The 19341-nt window shown below is 37.4% G+C and overlaps 1 protein-coding gene and 1 long non-coding RNA gene across 2 annotated transcripts; one reads left to right on the top strand and one right to left on the bottom strand.

Moving 5' to 3' along the window:
• Positions 1 to 2080: 2080 nt before the first annotated feature.
• LOC132371980 (uncharacterized) lies at positions 2081 to 7619 on the bottom strand. Its single transcript, XR_009505047.1, has 3 exons — positions 7463 to 7619; positions 3142 to 3463; positions 2081 to 2258 (listed from the first exon to the last, which is right to left on the bottom strand). It is a non-coding gene; the product is annotated as an uncharacterized LOC132371980 (long non-coding RNA).
• Positions 7620 to 7801: 182 nt separating this feature from the next.
• Positions 7802 to 19053, top strand: BET1 (Bet1 golgi vesicular membrane trafficking protein). Its single transcript, XM_059932792.1, has 4 exons — positions 7802 to 7970; positions 12314 to 12438; positions 15553 to 15609; positions 17861 to 19053. Exons 1-4 carry the CDS (start codon positions 7952 to 7954, stop codon positions 18014 to 18016), a joined length of 357 nt encoding a protein of 118 aa, XP_059788775.1. The 5' UTR covers positions 7802 to 7951; the 3' UTR covers positions 18017 to 19053.
• The last annotated feature ends 288 nt before the right edge of the window (positions 19054 to 19341 follow it).

The raw sequence follows: 19341 nt of genomic DNA, 5'->3' as shown, positions 1-19341 counted from the left end.
CAAACTAGGAACATAAACTTCTTGAATCTGACAAAGTATTTATAAAAAGTATCTATGAAAACATTTATATGTAATGTTATAATACTGAAAGTTATCACCTTGACTTTGGACATAAGTTCCACACTGTGCTTGAGATCCTAACCAGTGCAATAAAGAAAAAAATAGAAAAAGAAAAAGGATTAGGGATTGTAAATGAAGAAATAAAATTATCCACTTTTTATAGACAATTTGCTTGAATCAGTGGATAATCTATCAGAATTTACTTTTATTTCATTTTTTATATACTAGCAACAGTTAGAAAATGAAATTCTTAAGAAAGATACTATTCATAATAACATCAAAAATATCAATACATAGGGATACATCTAGCAAAAATTTTGCAAGACCTCTACACAGAAAACTATAGAACATTATTGTGAGAAATTGAGGAAACCCAATATAATTAGAGAAATACATTGTGTTTAAGAATTGGAAAACTCCATGTTGTAAAGACATCATTGTTCCCCTACTGCAATGCAAGCCCAGTCAAAATAGCAATAGGATTTTTTTAAAAGTGAAACTTGACAAGCTTTTTCTAAAACTTATATGGAAACACAAAAGGGTCTTAGTTAAGACATTCTCAACGAAGAAGAGCATTGCAGGAGGACTTGTTTTACTAAGTCATTATAAAGCTATTTAAGAGAGTGTGTTGCTAAAGCAAGGATAAAAGAATAGACCAATGGAATAAACAGAGAGCTTATAAAAAGGCAACAGATGTAGAGGTACTTGGTTCATGAGAAAGAACTGGGGGAGATGGGAAAACAACAGTATTTTTAATAATAATGATAATGGAAAAACTGTGTATCCATACAGGAAAAAAAAATGCAACTTGATTACTATCTCATACCATACACGAAACTAATTACAGTTAAAGTATAGATATAAATGTGAATGACAAAACACTAATAATTTAGAGCGCAAGAAAGATTCAGATGTCCACTAAATTTTTCCTCAAAACTGTGACTACTGAAGACCATACACAGACACCATCTTTGGGGCGTTTCCAGATGACTTCAGGGAAACGAAAATATAACTCTTCACCACCCCCCCAATAAATCCTGCAGAATTCATCAAATGCCATTAAATAGTGGTAAGATGGGAATGCCCAGGTGGTCCAGTGGTTATGACTCCGTGCTTCCACTGCAGAGGGCCCAGGTTCAATCCCTGGTTGGGGAACTAAGATCCCACAAGCTGCGTGGTGCAGCCAGAAAATAAATTAATTAATTTAATTAAATAGTGATAAGACAAGATTAGAGTTCTGGAAATTTTAATCTGGTGTGTTTGAGGGGAGTGGACCTGAAAGCGAGGAAATTAAGAAGCCCCAGCAAGATTTGACGTATTTGAAACTTTTAATAATATTGTTAGTTTTGAAATGGAAAGAAAGGGGCAAATCAAAAAGACACTTCAAGAGGACTTGGCCATTGGGTTGATGGTGTTGGCAAAGTGGGGAAAGGTCATAGTGACTCAGAGGTTTTGAGGCTTAATCATATCATTAACAAGGGTAGAAAATCAGACAGGCAGACTGCTTTGGGGAAGATAATGACTGAGTTTGAGATAATGGCAGGATATCCAAACAGAAATGCTCAAAAGAATGGTAGAAATAAGTTACTGGAAATAAAAAAAGGGGCCAGGCTTAGAGTGACAGAGTAGGATGTCAGTAACGTCTGCGGGTAAATGACACATGGCTGGCTACTCACTGTCTGTCCCAATTCTCTCACATCCATTCACTGAGTTACAATTGTGGTGTCATCTGCGTAAGCTCGGCTGGTTTTGGAGTAGGGAGGAACGGACGGTGCTGGTACAGAGCCTGACAATTCTTCAGAGGGCTGCCTGTGAGTAACTCTTAAGTCACACAGATTCTAAGCAAAATACTAAACTAACCTTGTCTTAAGGACTTCTAGATAAAGAGTTGTATCTATAGACCCTGGCAAACTACTCCATTATTCCACTAGCATTAGAATCTGTCACGTACTTTCTTTCATCAGTTAAGTTAACCCTCACCCAGCAGAATATTAGTGGGGTATGAAGCCTCACCTGAAGACCAGTCCACTTAATTTCTTCAGTTGAGCTGAGGAAGGACACTGGTCATCTGGTATGGAAGAAAAGCCTCTTCATAACTCTTTTCCTATTCTCTCTGGTACAGGGATAAGGCACTAGATAAATATTCATGGCCGTGCGTAATGGATGTCATTGGTCACTATCCCTCTAATGGATGGCACCTGTATGCAAAAAAAAAAAAAGTCATTATTTAATGGAAGAAAGTTCTAAGTGGTCCAGATTTCAGAGGACTGCGTAACCATGAATATTTATGTAACACATTATCATTTAAAAACACTTTTTTAAATCTTTTCAAAGCTTTCTAATTGAGCTATAAAAATTCATGCTAGCCTAGAATAGGCACGCATGCTAAGTGTCCAGAAGTGCCGTATCAACCCTCTACTACAGTTTGAGTGCTGAGGCTGTGAAGGCAAATTCTCTCTCCCCTGCTCCTATGAAATCAATTTTCCTAATTTTCTCTGTAACAGTTCTTATTTCCACATAACTCCTTGCTAATAGTTACTGCTCAAATTATGTTGACCTTGAGGCCCTATTTATAGAGAATTTTTAACAGGGGGGAAGTACTGGGACAAGAGAAGAAATCAAATTCCTAGCGTCTCCCATAAAGACCTGCTTCAAACAAGATCAGGTCTTTATCCTTGCCTCCAAAGAGAAGATGGTCTTCTAACCCCAATAAAGAGAATTCAATAAAATAAAATAAACAAGAGTAAAGGCACGTGGCCAAACACACCTGGGTTAGGAATACAAATCATTGCCCTAACTAACTAACCATAACTTTCATGGCAGGTTTATGATAGTGATAAAGGTCTCAGTGATGGGAGTGAGCACAGAGTCCTAAGCTATTGCATGAAATCTGCTTATGATTCAGAGCAGAGATCAAGAGCTTTTATGCAAGGACTCAAACCACACACGTGCTTTAATGTACTAAGAAATAACCTTTTCCCCTACCCCTGCATCCACTTAGAGACTCTGCTCTGCCCAAAGTTCTGGAATCCCTATCACTCAGCATCAGCTGCTTGGACGAACCAGGGATGGACCCCTTACCCATGTTTGACCAATCGGAATTCTCTTCCAGAAAACTCGTACTGGGAAACGGTTTGCTACACGGATCAAACTGGAAGGTCAAAGAGACATGGGGCCAAGGCTTTCATTCTGGAACAGTTATAGGAATCCAGTGTTCAAAGACAAGAGTAAAGTAGGTGAGAGGTGCTGAGAGAAGATACCACGTAGCCCCAGAGGGACAAAATCAGCTGCATCTGGGCTTTCCACAAAGAAGCCAGGCTCTACTTTGTGCGATTGTAATCCACGATGTCCACCTTGAAATTCTGTCTTCCTACTTGTCCCAAAATGCAAAAAACAAAAAGCCCTGCAAGAAATATAACATCATGTCAACTTTACTCATTGTTAACTTTACTGTTCATTAAAAAATACCTTTTAAAACAATTTGTAAGTTAGATATTCTGGTTTCTAACATTGAGTCATAATGCAGAGCCTTTTAAAACATACAACACCATATTTTCTAAGCGATGGAAATTAAACCTATCATCTTTAACCTAAAACAATGTTTTATAAATCTCAAAAATTTGTCTAAAATTGGAATATTAAAAGGGCAGCCTATGCAAAGTGCTGTTTGAAATTTAGCTCTGCTATGGGTCCAGATATTCAGGAAAAAAAAAAAAAATCAAAGCTACTGATTCACTGACATTAAGGAAGGAATCATTTCCCAGAATGAGGTCTAAGTAATACATCCGAATTGCTGGAAGAATGAAACGTCTTGGAGTTACACACAAGAAAAAGCCTTATCCTGGCAATCACACCCTATCATTTAGGTTTTCTGGGATCATGCCTGCCTTGAGAAAAAATTTTCTACTGCTTATACATGCCAAGTCACAAGAATTTCACTCATCTATGGTTCATTAACCACTTACTGAGACCAACTTGGTGGGTGGTTTGGGAAAACGGTACAACTAACAACCTCTTCCCTTCCTTCTTCTTTCCTTTTGCTTGGGGCAGCACCTGCATGCTCTATTTTCTTGTTTCCCTGAGAATTTCACCTCTCAGTTATTTCACCTTGATCAGTCTCTCCCTGTGGATATATATATCCTCTGTATTCACTCACTTTCTTCCTTTTTCTCTACCAACTATGTCCCCATTACCTTGGAAGATTTCTCTCTGCAGCCCAGGGCCAAGTTCACCAGTGTGCAGTCTTTGCAGTTGCATAGGTCTCTTGGCTAGAAGAACATCCTGCTTGGTTTAATGCTCTGCAGTCACTGTTTTGAAATTCTTCATTTTATCTTTGAATTTGTGTTTTGTAAATGAAGTCTAATGGAACCGTGGAGCATGCATATGAGCAGAGGAGATGGCAATATGCATGTTTATTATTCATTGCCACCCCATTCACATGTAACATTTGTGATGTTCCATAAGTACAGAATTCCAGTGGACACATAATGCGTGGAAGTTCTGCAAAACTCAAAGTGAGTACAAGGTTAAGTGTTTTAAGTCTGTGACTGAATAAGTGCGGGCACTGACAGCCCTGAAAGACCACATGAACCAGAAGTTCTTCTGCAGAAAGAAGAAAACATCCAAGGAAACTTATATTCTTCCTTACTCATCTTACTTCCTTGTGTTAGGCAGTTATATTTAAAATGATGACATCGAAGGAAAGGAAAAGATAGGGCAACCGTATTTACTTTACTTTTCAGTCCCTCCTAACTCACCAATAAGATGAAGACCAAGTTTTGGTAGACTATCAAGACCTGGCGCACATCAAGATTGGAATAAAAACAGTTGAGTTAGTTTTATGCAGTGTTTCTACAAAATATTATACATGTTCATGTATGAGCTATGAAATTCGAACTGTGTGATTTTGGTGATTTCACATATGAGTTAAATGCTCTCATGCTTGCATTTAAAACTGAACAATCTAAAGGGTAAAATTCATGCCAATAATTTAAAATTTTATTTTTCTTTACTTAGAAGGACATAAAATAGCAAATAAAACACCATGACAAGTTGATGGGGAAAGATCACAACAAAAGAAAAAACTTTTTTACTATCTTTAATTGCACTTTTTTCCTGCTTTTTGAATGAGGGGTATTACACTCTCATTTTGCGTTGGGTCCCACAGATCACACAGCTGGCTCTGCTGAAGACTTTTCAGTTGGAATTGTGCGCCTCATTTTTACTAACTAAAGCTGAGAAGCATTACATAGGTGCTAGGAATATTCTTGAATTATGGAAAGGGAAGATCAAATTGGTGGCTCTTTGAAAACTCTTTGAAATTTTTTTTTGCATTCTCAACTATTAAGTAAAACTAATTCCTTCTCAAACAAAAATAACCAAAATAATTTTTAAAATTTTTTATTTAAAAATTTTTTTTAATGACATCACTTTTTCATGAAAAGTAAAGTTACTTTTTTCTACTGGTTTTCACTGAGAATGTATAGTATATTTCAGCTATACTATGGGTTACATAGGCTTTGGCCAACATAGGAAGCACAGCATCTACACTATTGGCCTGGGTTGGGAACCTTACCGTCAATCCAATCTCCAGGAGAAATGTGCTTTAAGTGCCAAATAACTGACAAACTAACTTTTGTTCCATAGCCTGTTTGTAAGTCAAGAGCTATTGGATTTTAGTTTACATTTTCTCACTGTTCAAATATTATGCTTGATATACTGAATTTGTTTCATGATTGGAAATTTTGTTAATGTTGATTTAGCCAGTTTTGAAAAAGTTTCAAATTTTGCACCACGATTCAGACATCTCCTGCTCATATTCTTGTTTCTGTAATTACTACAAGAAATAGTAGTAAAGACTAATTGTCATTTTTCGTCATTCATTTCCTAGAGATCCCAAAGATTAGATGTTTTCTATGAAATTATCCTATAAGAATTGAAAAAAAGTTCTAAATACTCCTCATCTCTAAGAATTTTATTGGTCTTCATTCAGTAAGAAGAGTTAGGGATTTTATTAAAAAGGAAAAGAAAAATAGAAAATGATAAAAGTGAAGAGAACTCCCTCTTGGCTCTATGTCAACTGTGGTCCTACTGAATAACTGTTTTTCTGTGTATTAAATCCATCTTTTCCGCTTCATCTTTTGCATGCAAAATCTTCTCAGATGGGATTATCCTAATTTGAGACTGGCAACAGAAGCGATAAGCAACTATTTGGATTTTTGGGTCACAAGCTCAATACAAACCAGCTTTGCCTGTTTTGAGTTATATTCTTGGTACCCTTTATTACTTTATTTTTTATCCCTATTATATTTTATTATTATATCTCCCTACCATGTAGGGGAAGTAGTTTATAAGAGGATAAGTACATATGTAATTTAAATGATGTTTTGGTAAACTCAACATTAGATTTAAAACATTACATTAATATGAGAAAGCCTTCTTTAAGCAAGATGATTTTTCTGACATGTTTTGCTTATAGAACACGTGTACTTCTTACAAAAGAACTGTCACAGATTGTAAGATAAAATGCCATCATCTCTCTTATTGAAACGTCAGTGTTTATTTGCAATAATTGTTTCTGATAAAATCTTCATTTAATTCTCATGTTTTTAGAGAATGGTTGTTTATTTTTATGAATACTGTTTTCCTCTCAAAACGCTGTTGGATTAAGCTTATTTCCCAGGTTAATAACTTTTATTAAAAATTGTTTTTTTGTGTGTGTGTATTTTACAAAAACGACCTTAGAGCAGAGACTTACTCTGCCACTACTGTAGTCAATGTTCATATTGAGACACTATGAGGGAACACTAAATGATCAGACATTGCATTGTCAGAAATCTATAGTATGGAGATTATCCCACTGTCATACAGCAGCGACGACAAAACAGCAGGCATCCAGTGGTTTTTGAGCATCTACTGTGTATCAGACTTTTTTTAAAAAAACACGTTATCTCATTTAATCCTCACGATAATCCTGTGAGATAAAATGAAATTCTAGGACTAATCCGGATTCCAGTACCACTCCACCCCCGCCAGCACCCCTCTTAAATTGGCACATTACCCTGTGTAAACAGTATTTCAGTAACCTTTGTGTAAGTTAAAAAGGTCTAAGTGGGAGGAAGTTTAGGGGTCCTTCGAGCCCTTAACAACTAATGGCCGTGGTTCTTTCTAGAAATGCAACAAACTCGGAAACAGGGAACGAAGTCTTCAGTGCCTCCGAGGAGGCCCTGTTACTTTTATCGACTGTTTTAATCCGAGCAGCAACCCTAATGCAAGGGGCCTGGTACTCTCTACACCACTGGTGACCCGGCACCGATGGGTTACCCTCTTCCTTCCCGTCTATGGGTCTCAGATTACTTATGTGTGACATCAGAAACTTGGATAAAGTTTTGTTTGACTTTACCTGAACTAACTCGAGGTGAGAGGAAGTGAGAGGCGGAATCTGGAAAGAAGTCAACCATTCTCTCATGGTCTGGGAGGGACAGATGTATAGCGTTAAACTCGGGGGCCGACAGCTGAGAGAAAGAGCCAGGCCACAAGCTGAGATCCAGAGTCCCAGGCCCCCAGTCGGAACCGGAGCAGCGCGCGCCCCTCTTCCGGGAGCCCCGCCCGCTCCTCCAGCCTGGTTCACCCCACGCCCCTACCACACTCCCGGCCTCGGCGGCGAACTACATTTCCCAGAATGCCATTCAAGCCGCCTCGCAGGGCGCCGAGAAGCGCCTTGGGTGACGCCATCAGCCAGCGCCACGTTTAGGCTACTCTGATGTCGTGGCGCTTTAGGAGAAGAAGTTGGTGTTTCTCCGGGCCCTGGTACTGAGGACGCGGTCCGGGTGGCCCCTGGCCTCTTCCTACCCACCCCTCCGCCCGCCTTTTCCCCCGCTCCTCTGGCAGGATGAGGCGTGCAGGCCTGGGTAAGAAGAGGACTGAGAGTCTGAGTTCGGGGGCCTTAGAGCTGGCCGTGCTGGGAGCGGGGACGCGGAAGGAAATCGGATCTGTTTCATGTCACTGGAATCTGAACCAGAGAGCAGGGTGTATGGAGGGGTCTTTGGGGGCGGTGCCAAGTGGAAACACACCATTTGTCCGAGATCCTGGGGCGTTCCTTAAGTTTAGTTCAGTCCCAGGTATGGATGGTAGGTTTAGAGAGAGTAGTGGAGGACTGGAGGTGAGGTATGTACAGGTGCCAACTCAGTGATGAGTCTTTTAGTGTTATTGACGGTCTGAGCGTGATTATGGAAATTGCTGTCTTCGGTTTCTCTTTATTGGACCTGATGTTAGTTTCTTCAGAAGCGAAGTTTGAAGAGTGAGTGTTGCATGCAAAGCACACTAATAATAATCATATTAGCCTGGTTACAGTGAGTTACAAAGGTAAACGTACGTATCATTACCGTTAAAGGCCATTTTACCCAGAACAATTCTTATCTGAGCCTTGTTCCACTGGTAAGACGGTAGAATGTGGTAATGCTTGGTGACTTAGCATTTGTTCTTGACCTTTTAGCTTAGGAAGCAGGTTCACCAAGCAGCAGGAACAAATTAGGCACAAGGACTTATAATGGGCTGTTATAATACAGAGCCATTAAAACAGCATTTTTCTGGTTCTGAAACTATTGAGATAATTGGGGGAAAAAAAAAACCCCTACTAAATCAGTGTACAATATACCTGAGAAAATATATGAAATATTGAAAAATGATGATGTTACCTCTTTCAGTTCTTATAAGATGGAGAAAGAAAAAAAAAGTTTCCAAAAGTGTCAGGTATTTAAAGTTAGTGAAAGTTGCCAGTAACTCTAGGCATGTACATTCATTAGTAAATTGTAGTATGAGAAACAGCTTTTGAAAAATGTAGTTTTTGTGAATACTTGGATCATAGAAGGAAAGTTGGCCAAATAAATTGTAGGAAAAAAATATAACTCATTTTGAACAAGGTTAGTTTTATATGCCTAAATGTTTTTCCTTTTTGTCATTACTAATGACAGCAAACATTTATTGTGTACTTGAGTAAGCTCTAGGTATACAGTCGTTGGTAGCTCTGCTTGTGTTCCCCAAAGCTTCCAATCTAGTTGAGGAGTAGAAATAGGTACAAAGATAAATTATAGTACAAGGCGGTAGCTGTACAACCAAATACCAAATAAGTTCTACAGGTAGTGAATGTCTCGGGGATTTCACAGATAGAGCACTTGGTACTTTGTGGAGACATAGGAACTTCAACTAAAGCTTAAATAATGAAGTGTAGGAGAGGTAATTTCCAGTTGAAAGGATGACCCTTTCCCCCCAGAAATAGTTGTAGGGCCGGAATCTAGAATTATGAATGATGTGTTTTAAAGGATTATGATTAAGCCAATTTGGTTGGAGTAGGAGACATAGAACCAGAACCAACCACATTGTGTAGACCTTTGAGTGCTAGGCCAAGGAATTTGGATCTCATCGGTGGGTCTTTTGGCCCCTTTGAATGTTTTTGTGCAGCAGTGTGCCATGATAAATTGCAGGAAAGGGACTAGAGAAATGATGGTTCTGAGCCCTGACTGTACATTAGAATCACCTGGAGAGCTTTTAGGGCTTTGATACCCAGACCCCAGCCCAGACTAATTAAATTAGAATCTCTAGAATAGAGTGGTTTTTTGTTTGTTTGTTTTTTGTTTTTAAGCTCCCCTGTAGTTGAGAGGAGGAAAGGTGATGTATCAATTGCTGTAATTTACATTGGTGTGATGTGACATGATGTGACAAGAGCTTTTTTTTTTTTTTTTTTTTAAATATCAGTGTGTACCTGGAACTTTAAACCTGGTATCGTGAATCAGTAGATATTCATGTGGAGAAGCTTCCACACTTCACATGTCTCTCTCAGTGATTTGGTTCAGTTATTGATAGAAACTATCCAAAAGTAGCATTTGTCTAATGGACAAAGTCAGAGGATCATCTTTGGCACCCATTAGCTTTCCTACAACTTTTTATAGCAGTAAGTCACACAAAAGAATAACAACTCCTAACATTTTATTTTATTTTATTTATTTATTAATATTGGTAGTCAGTGATGGTGTGAGGGAAGATTAACTCTTTAATAGAAGAAATGTGCCTTGAAATACTTCTGAGAATTTCACTTTTAACAAATGGGACAGTATTGAAGAACTCTAAAAATAAAATTAAGATAGGCAAAAATAACAATAAAGGAAGTGAGACAAATAGTCATTAATTTAGAAATGAATTCCTTGGTTGTCAAGTGGTTAAATTCAACCAGTCAGTAATGACTTATTGGGCAAACGTTATATATCTAGGACCTTAGTCACATAAAATATGAAGACATTTTTCTTTTCTGTAAGGATTTTGGTCCTTATTAAATAGAGTTTGTACAGAGTATCATTGATGAATAGGGTGAGAATGCATTGTTTAAATGATTATTTTAATCATTGAGTGGAGGAAAATATTATGTCTAGTCACCTGAGTCCTTAACTTTTATAATGGCACACTTAGAGAGCTTTGTGGATAGTGTGTCAGCAGTTGAGGGAAAATTTGGGGAAAGCAGCTCCTTCTCCTCAGGAACATACTCGTTTAGCATTTTGTTGTGGTTTTTGTGGGGGTGGAGATTGTGTGTCTGCTGCATGTAAAGTACTTATTAGGTACAGGGGATATAGAAGAAGGATGAGACACTGCCTCTGTCCTCAAAGAAGCCTGTGACCCCACTGCTGACAAAGGCAGGCACATTCAAAGTTGAATAACAGTGAATTCAGTTTCTGTTCATTAATTAATTCATTTGCAAGTATTTACTGGGTGTGCCTTACTGTGTGTGTATGTTTGTGGGGGATATATAGCCACGAGCAGAACAAATTTACTTTCTGCCCTTGGAGTGCAGTCTAGAGTGTGATATTAGTGTTACGTATAGTCAGAGCTGTAAGAATTCAAAGGAGAGAGTTTTGCTCTTTAGAGAAAGTGAGATTTGTGCTGTGCCTTGAAAGGGCTTTCTATTCACACTTTGACCTTCCTTCAACAACCAGTGCTGCCTGCTACTTCCTGCCCTTCCACATGTTACTGTCACTGCCACTCCATCCACTCTTTGAGTTTATGGAGACCTTTCTGTATCATCCCTTTCCTCCATTTTCTCAGGCTTCTGTCAACACTACTTCAGTCCTTGTCCAGTCTAATCCCCATAATCCATATATTCACCCAGTCTTTTTGCAAGGAATCCCATCGTCTTGGGGCTCTGTTCTTCAGCAGCCCCAACACTGTAAACCTCCAACTCTTGATCAGTCCAACCATCCAGCTTTTCATGGGCTAACTTAGGCTGATGAGTTCTTCTGCAGAAAAATCACACTACAATATATTGCCTCAGCCAGGATTGCTTTATCCCTGTAGTAATCCTGTATAACCCTAGTCACTTTCCTCCATTATTCTCTTTACTGTTTATTCCCCCAGATGATCACCATTCTTCAAAGACAGGCTTTTCTCTTTTTTACTGAGAAAATTGTCAATAGTTAAAAAAAAAAAAAAAATGCGGTTAGATAACACCGTCAACTATGCTTTCCTCTCTCAATCCTCCAACATGTTAGTATATGTATTCACCGTTCAAGGCTCACTCTACCTGTTTGATTGCCTGATGAATATCAAGTACTATATTAGGCAGTGGCTGGGACTATAGTCCTGTATCCCAATGCTGTTCCCTAGAAGATGAGCTCCAAAAAGTGGCACCTAGATAGAACAATGAATCTGATACATGGAGTTTCTCAAGTATTTGTTGAAGAATGAATGAGTCCCTCTCTTAAATCTCAGCTATTATTCTCCAAAAGTTATTCCAGCTCTTTTCTATTTAAAAGAAAGAGATGCTAGTAAAGGACCCTCCCTCTGCCATGAACTCCATCCTGCTGTATTATCCTCTTTCTGCCTTTCTCCTCACAGCCAAGCTTCTTCCATAGGTAGTTGATATTATGATATTTTTAGATTTTTTTTTTTAACTGTGTAGTTCTAGGGAGCAGGAAATGTGTCCAGAATATCCTTATATATCAGTGCCTATTTCAGTGTCTTGTGGGCAATCAGTATGCAATCAACAAATGTGTTTTGAACTGAATTCAGTATTCTTTGCTTAAGAGGGGGTATTAGAATTGTTCTGATCTCTATTTGGTTATTAATTTTTAAAGTTCATTTGGAGTGTGAATAATAGACATACGTGGTCTGCAACGCCCTCCAGGGGTCTTTTTCGGTTCTTTCTTGTCAAGGTTTCAAAAGTGGCTTGTTTTTGCTGCAACTCTGCTTGTGACTCTGATCCTTGCAGGTGAGGGAGTACCTCCCGGCAACTATGGGAACTATGGCTACCCTAATAGTGGGTATAGTGCCTGTGAAGAAGAAAATGAGAGACTCACGGAAAGTCTGAGAAACAAAGTAACTGCTATAAAATCTGTAAGTATAGAGCACATATTATATACTTTTTAATTTGTGTATTTATATATACATGTATATTTTATACTTATAAAATATATACTTTTATTGGCATCATACTAAGGAATTCAGTTACCCAAAGAGTGTAGTTTGGTGATATGAGCTTTTTTTCCCCCAAAGTTAACAGTTCAGAGATAATAAAGCACCTATGAAACTGGATAGCCCAAATCACCTAACTACTTTCTACAACTGTCATTCACGCCAGGGAAAGAAATTTCCAGGAGAAAAACGCTTTCTTCTAACAAGAAGCCTAAATTATCAATATTGGAATTAAAAAAAAAATCATTTAATTCTTAATTTCCTCTAAATGTTGTATTTTCTAAATTATTCACATTTTACAAAATTGCTTAGTTCATAGATCAACTACTTTTGATTTAATATGACCTTGAAAACAATACTCATTTCAAAATATAACAGTCTCCAGGCTTTTACAATTCTACTTTCCAAAGGCTAATGAAATAGCAATTAAGTTTTAGCAACATGACTCAAAATTTAGACATGATTTAAGTACAAGTTTAGAAAATGTGGCCAATCAAAACATATGGTATATTTGTTTTGTTTTGTTTTTAACTTCAGAATTTTTCTTTTGTAGTTAAATCTAAAATATTGCATGTTGTCTGTAGTAATGTCTCAGAGCAATACACCTTCCACCCCCAAGCAGCTTATCTTCTCTTTTCTTCTTCTAGTCTCAAAAGCTACAAATCTGTCTTTCATGTTTCTGCCTTTGTACCTCACGTCAGTCACCAAGTCCTGTGCTTTTTTTCTACTGTTCCTATTTCCACCTTTCTATTTCTAATACTATCCCCCGGTTTTTTTAGGTGAAGTGTTGGGAAAGCCTTTTAACCTATCTGTTCCTCATTTTTCCCATGTTTTGGTCTGAGCTACACCCTGTCACCAGTCATCTTTTTTTTTTTTTTTTTTTAATTTATTATTTATTTATTATTTTTATTTTTGGCTGTGTTGGGTCTTCGTTTCTGTGCGAGGGCTTTCTCCAGTTGCGGCGAGTGGGGGCCGCTCTTCATCGCGGTGCGCGGGCCTCTCACTGTCGCGGCCTCTCTTGTTGCGGAGCACAGGCTCCAGACGCTCAGGCTCAGTAGTTGTGGCTCACGGGCCCAGTTGCTCCGCGGCATGTGGGATCCTCCCAGACCAGGACTCGAACCCGTGTCCCCTGCATTGGCAGGCAGATTCTCAACCACTGCGCCACCAGGGAAGCCCCAGTCATCTTTTTAGAGTATTTTTTAACTTGCATCCTCGCTCCCAGAAGTCTTCAGTGGCCTCCCATGATGTAAGAAATGAAGTTCACACTCTGTAGTTCGATCAAATAGGTTCTGCAGATATTGTCCACAGCTTTTCAGACCTTACCTCCTGCACCTCCTGCTTTCTGCCAGACAAATTCAAGTACTCCTTGTGTCCTACGCATGCTGTCACTCTCCCACTCCTGTATCTTTGGGCATGCTATCCCTTTGCCTTAGACTGCCTCTCCCTCCTGACATTGGCTGAAGACTTGCCCTTCTGAAAGGCTCCACCTCATTGCATCTTCTCTCCTCCAGGCCATACCTGATCACCACATAAAAGTAACCTTTTCCTTATGAACATAAGACCATTTGTACCATTTCTGTAGCACTTATTGCATAATGATCTGCATTGGAATTATTTGTATGTAAAAGAAATTTACCAGAAATAGGGTTTTCTATTGTACTTAGTTTTATATTCTACATAGCACTTACCATAATTCCTTATAGTGGTATTGAGTTAATATGTATTAAATAAAGGATTACCAAAAGATAGTTTTAACAGTGTATGTGATTGATTCTGCATTAAAATAAACATGCAGTACAATTATAGAGCATTCATTGGAAGCTTATGCTGCCAAAACTTAATTGCTATTTCATTAGTCTTTGGAAAACAGAATTATATTCAGCCTGGAGACTGTTAAATTCTGAAATGAGTATTGTTTTCAAGGTCATATTAAATCAAAAGGAGTTGATCTATGAACTAAGCAATATTGTATAATGTTAATAATTTTAAAAATACAACATTCAGAGGAAATTAAGAATTAAATTATTTTTTTTTTAATTCCAACATTGATAATTTAGGCTTCTTGTTAGAAGAAAGCTTTTTTTCTCCTGGAAATTTCCTCCACTGGCATGAATGACAGTTGTAGAAAGTAGTTAGATGATTTGGGCTATCTAGTTTCATAGTTGGTTTATTTATCTCTGAATTGTTAAATTTGGGGGAAAAGCTCACATTCTGATCTATAGAATTCTAGCATGGTTTTGCATCACTATTACCCCAGATGCTTTCCACACAATATAAGTTGAGAACAATATTTGCAGTGGTTTGCCAAGATTTTTAGTAGTTTCCAAGATTTAGTAGTAGTGTGTTTATTCAGATATCTTAGAAATGAAGCCTTTGATGAATTTGTTGTATAAAGTATTAGATAGGTTTTGGTTTGAATAGCAGCTGTACTTACTTATGGTATTTCATTTAGACTCAGCCTCTTTTGTGCATAGCTTCAGGATGTGGGTAACACTAACTTGTGAGGTTTTTTTCCAATTTATCATCATATTTTAAAGAAAAACACCTTTAGAATCTAAAGAAATAATTAATTTAGATGTTTATTCAAAGTAATGCTACATTCATTAGGAAAATAGTGCTTATATCTGGATTTGAATTGATAATATGGGAACTTGAATACATTTTTAAAATATAAATGAAGAAATATACAAACAAATGCTATTGTGTGAACAGTATAAAGAGTGAAAAAAGAATGCAAGGATAAGAGAACCAGAGAGACATATGTACCAAAATTAAAAGATGGAATTGAATATTAAGATGAAATCAAAATGAAGAACAGGGAGACAATGTCCATAGTTGGGAAGGAATAGAAATTTTAAATTTATTTTTCATTAATTTCAGTGAGAAAAGTAACAAAAGAAGAGAGTGTATTTTATATTTTTAGAATACAGTTTTATTTGAGAAAATGTTTATGCTTATTATGTCAATATTGTTTTTACTTTATAACACTTAAAAACATTTATGTAAGGAATAATGTTTACGCTTTCTACTTTATAGCTGTCCATTGAAATAGGCCATGAAGTTAAACATCAAAATAAATTATTAGCTGAAATGGTAAGTGAATATGATTTTAACTTTAAGAAACTTGATCTGATATTCTCAAATTTGGTTTGGAATACCTCTAAGATTCGTTTTTGCCATAGTTTCACATTTTTCATCTTGCCTAACACATATAAGTAGGAGGAGGAGGTGGAAGCCAATTTATCTTTAATCCTGTGCTTAGAAACACTGTTAAAAACTCAGGACAAATGACTATTTTGAGTCTTCTTAAAGATCTCTGGATATAGACTGCCAAGTAATCAAAAGCACTTTATATCCAACCAACCAAATGTCTTTTACTTAAGGTAAACCTATTTCTTTTGCTTGATCTTCTAAGGATCACTGTGAACAAGTCAATAAGATTTGAACATAGTAACATCCCCAAGCCTTTTATCTCTAGTCTAAACAAACTCAGTAATATATACCTGTTCTTGTTAGAGGCTCTTTTCATTCTCCGATGTTTATTTTGTATGTCAAACTCCTCCGGACCTTCCCTAGTTTCTTCAAATGCTTTTAAAATTGTACTATTCAAAAATGAATATTGCACTGAAAGCAATCTCCTTGTGAAAGTTGTACGTTAGAATCACTCGCGGAACTTTGAAAATATTTATGTCTGGTCCTCACTCTAAATATACTGATTCAGAATTTTAGGGGGAGGGGCCTAGGTATATGTATTTTGAAAAAAGGATCCCAGGTGATTCTGATGCATAACCCCAGTGAAGACTATAGATGTAAAGTGCTTGAGCTGCATAGAGCCTGAATTGTGCAAAGGCTATCATTGTGCCAGGGCCGTACATCTCAGGATATTGAGATTTCTATGAAAGTGCAGTGTTTCTAATCCATACCTAGTTCTCTCATCTTAAGGACTTCTTTTCTAGCTTTTTTTTTTTTAACATCTTTATTGGAGTATAATTGCTTTACAGTGGTGTGTTAGTTTTTGCTGTGTAACAAAGTGAATCAGCTATATGTATACATATATCCCCATATCCCCTCCCTCTTGCGTCTCCCTCCCACCCTCCCTATCCCACCCCTCTAGGTGGTCACAAAGCATCGAGGTGATCTCCCTGTGCTATGCGGCTGCTTCCCACTAACTATCTATTTTACATTTGGTAGTTTATGTATGTCCATGCCACTCTCTCACTTCATCCCAGCTTACCCTTCCCCCTCCCCGTGTCCTCAAGTCCGTTCTCTATGTCTACGTCTTTATTCCTGTCCTGCCCCTAGGTTCCTCAGAGCCATTTTTTTTTTAGATTCCATATATATGTGTTAGCATACGGTATTTGTTTTTCTCTTTCTGACTTACTTCACTCTGTATGACAGTCTCTAGGTCCATCCACCTCACTACAAATAACTCAGTTTCGTTCCTTTTTATGGCTGAGCAATATTCCATTGTATATGTGTGCCACATCTTCTTTATCCATTCATCTGTTGATGGACACTTAGGTTGCTTCCATGTCCTGGCTTTTGTAAATAGTGCTGCAGTGAACATTGTGGTACATGACTCTTTTTGAATTATGGTTTTCTCAGGGTATATGCCCAGTAGTGGGATTGCTGGGTCATATGGTAGTTCTATTTTTAGTTTTTTAAGGAACCTCCATACTGTTCTCCATATTGGCTGTATCAATTTACATTCCCACCAACAGTGCAAGAGGGTTCCCTTTTCTCCACACCCTCTCCACCTATGTTTCAATGTGGTCGTTTTTCCCCATCCATATCTGTAGTCTCTACCACATTTTACCACCTCTACATGATATTCTCTTAACTTTTAATAGACTCTGCTGACCTTCTAAGTCAGCTACCTAAATAAAAGGATCTTAAAAGTAAAGGTACATTTAACTGCTAACCATATTAAATTTTGGATGAATTCTGTACTGGGAGGCAACCCACCATTTGACCTTGGAGAGCAATGCCCCAACAAAAAGTGGGAAAAAACCTGTGTGATAGTAGATAAACTACTTACTTTATTGTTAATATTTCTTAATCCACATAATTGGAATAAGACCTAAATACTTTGGGGTTTTGAATTACTCCGGAGCTGAAAGAATGTTTATTGGATAATGAAAGAGCTTTTTATTTATTGAGAAAATTATTTTGCATGGAGTAATCAGGCTGATTATCTAAGTTATAAACAGGGTCCTGAATTGATTAAACACAGAAAATGTCATTAAAAATGTATTCTAATAACAATATATTAAATTACTTAAATATGCATGTGTAGAATATTAGAATCCAACTATTACATTTTGTTTTCCTTTTCTCCTCATAGGATTCAGAGTTTGATTCTACAACTGGATTTCTAGGTAAAACCATGGGAAAACTGAAGATTTTATCCAGAGGGAGCCAAACAAAGCTGCTGTGCTATATGATGCTGTTTTCATTGTTTGTCTTTTTTGTCATTTATTGGATTATTAAACTGAGGTGATGCAAGTAACTGAGTTTGGAATTTGTTCCAACTTAACGGCTTGGAGTACCACTTCGGTAAAAAGTCAGCATCAAAACATTCCTAAATTTCAAATAATACTATGGCTTTTTCCGTCAAAGATTACTGAATTTTACTTGTTTTATAAATCACATTAGATAGTACAGTGCTCTTTGAATACTGTTTCTTAATGATTCATTTTTTTTGCCCCTATTTTCAGGGGTATTGAGATGGTCCGAGGTCAGTCTGGCCCTAGTAAGTTTTTTTCCTGTTTTTTTCTGTCAGGTTAAATAGCAGTATAATATCCTGTTGTTACCATAAACGTAGGTGTATGTTCCACATAAAGAAACTTAGTGAGAAAATAACAGTGCCTGGAGAGCCTTGTGCTGAGCTCTCGAGGTGGTGAGAAAGTTTGTGATGGATGGTAAATGTATTTTCTTGAACTGTCATCGCCCCTGATGATGTACTCTCCTTTCCTCCTTTATTTGGTTAAAACTGTAGGCTGATTTCTTTTTACCTACAGTTTTCCTAATAATTTTTGATGATATGACTCTTCTTCCGCCTCTGCCCAAGGACCTCATTCTTTAATAAAACTTGTTATTTTGGCATATTTCTAGTAAGGTTCAAAACAAATGTGTACCCGTATAGTTGTCATTTTATATTAACTTTATATATATACCATTGACTTGGCTTATAATAGTTTTATGATTTTAGCTACTTAGGCCATTTGGTTATCATTTATGACAGAATAATGTGAAGCTAAAGTAATTGCTAAGCTCTGAATGGAAATAAAATGTTCAAGAAAAGTAATTGCCTCTGCTTTATTATGTGCTCAAAATAAATATTGGAAATACTCAGGCATTGACCTTGGGGTTAAGGGCACTGTTGCTTTAATCCAGTGTATTTGTCTATAGAAAACAAAATACAAAAGTGGACTGCTGAATAGAAAGAGATATTAAAATGTGAAATACTCCGTATTGCTACTATTTTGGAATTTGCCCATTTATGGGCTCCAAAAATAAAATTTTTAATGAAATATATTAATTGACTTTGTTGCTTCTTTGTTCAAGTCTCTCTCTCTCTTTTTTTTTCTCCATAGACTGAGAAGTGGTTCTGAAAACGCAGAACAAACTCAGAAAAGCTTAACATATTTGTATTATTTCAGAACTTGCTGCACACAAATGAGATAAATCATGACTGGTTTCAAAATTCTCTTTGGGCTTCCCTGGTGGCGCAGTGGTTGAGAGTCTGCCTGCCAATGCAGGGGACACGGGTTCGAGCCCTGGTCTGGGAGGATCCCACATGCCGCGGAGCGGCTGGGCCCGTGG

This window comes from Balaenoptera ricei, chromosome 9 (genome assembly GCF_028023285.1).
Source record: "Balaenoptera ricei isolate mBalRic1 chromosome 9, mBalRic1.hap2, whole genome shotgun sequence".
NCBI lineage: Eukaryota > Metazoa > Chordata > Mammalia > Artiodactyla > Balaenopteridae > Balaenoptera > Balaenoptera ricei.
The sequence above is the reverse complement of the archived record's forward strand: the minus strand, read 5'-3'. Positions and strand labels throughout refer to the sequence as shown.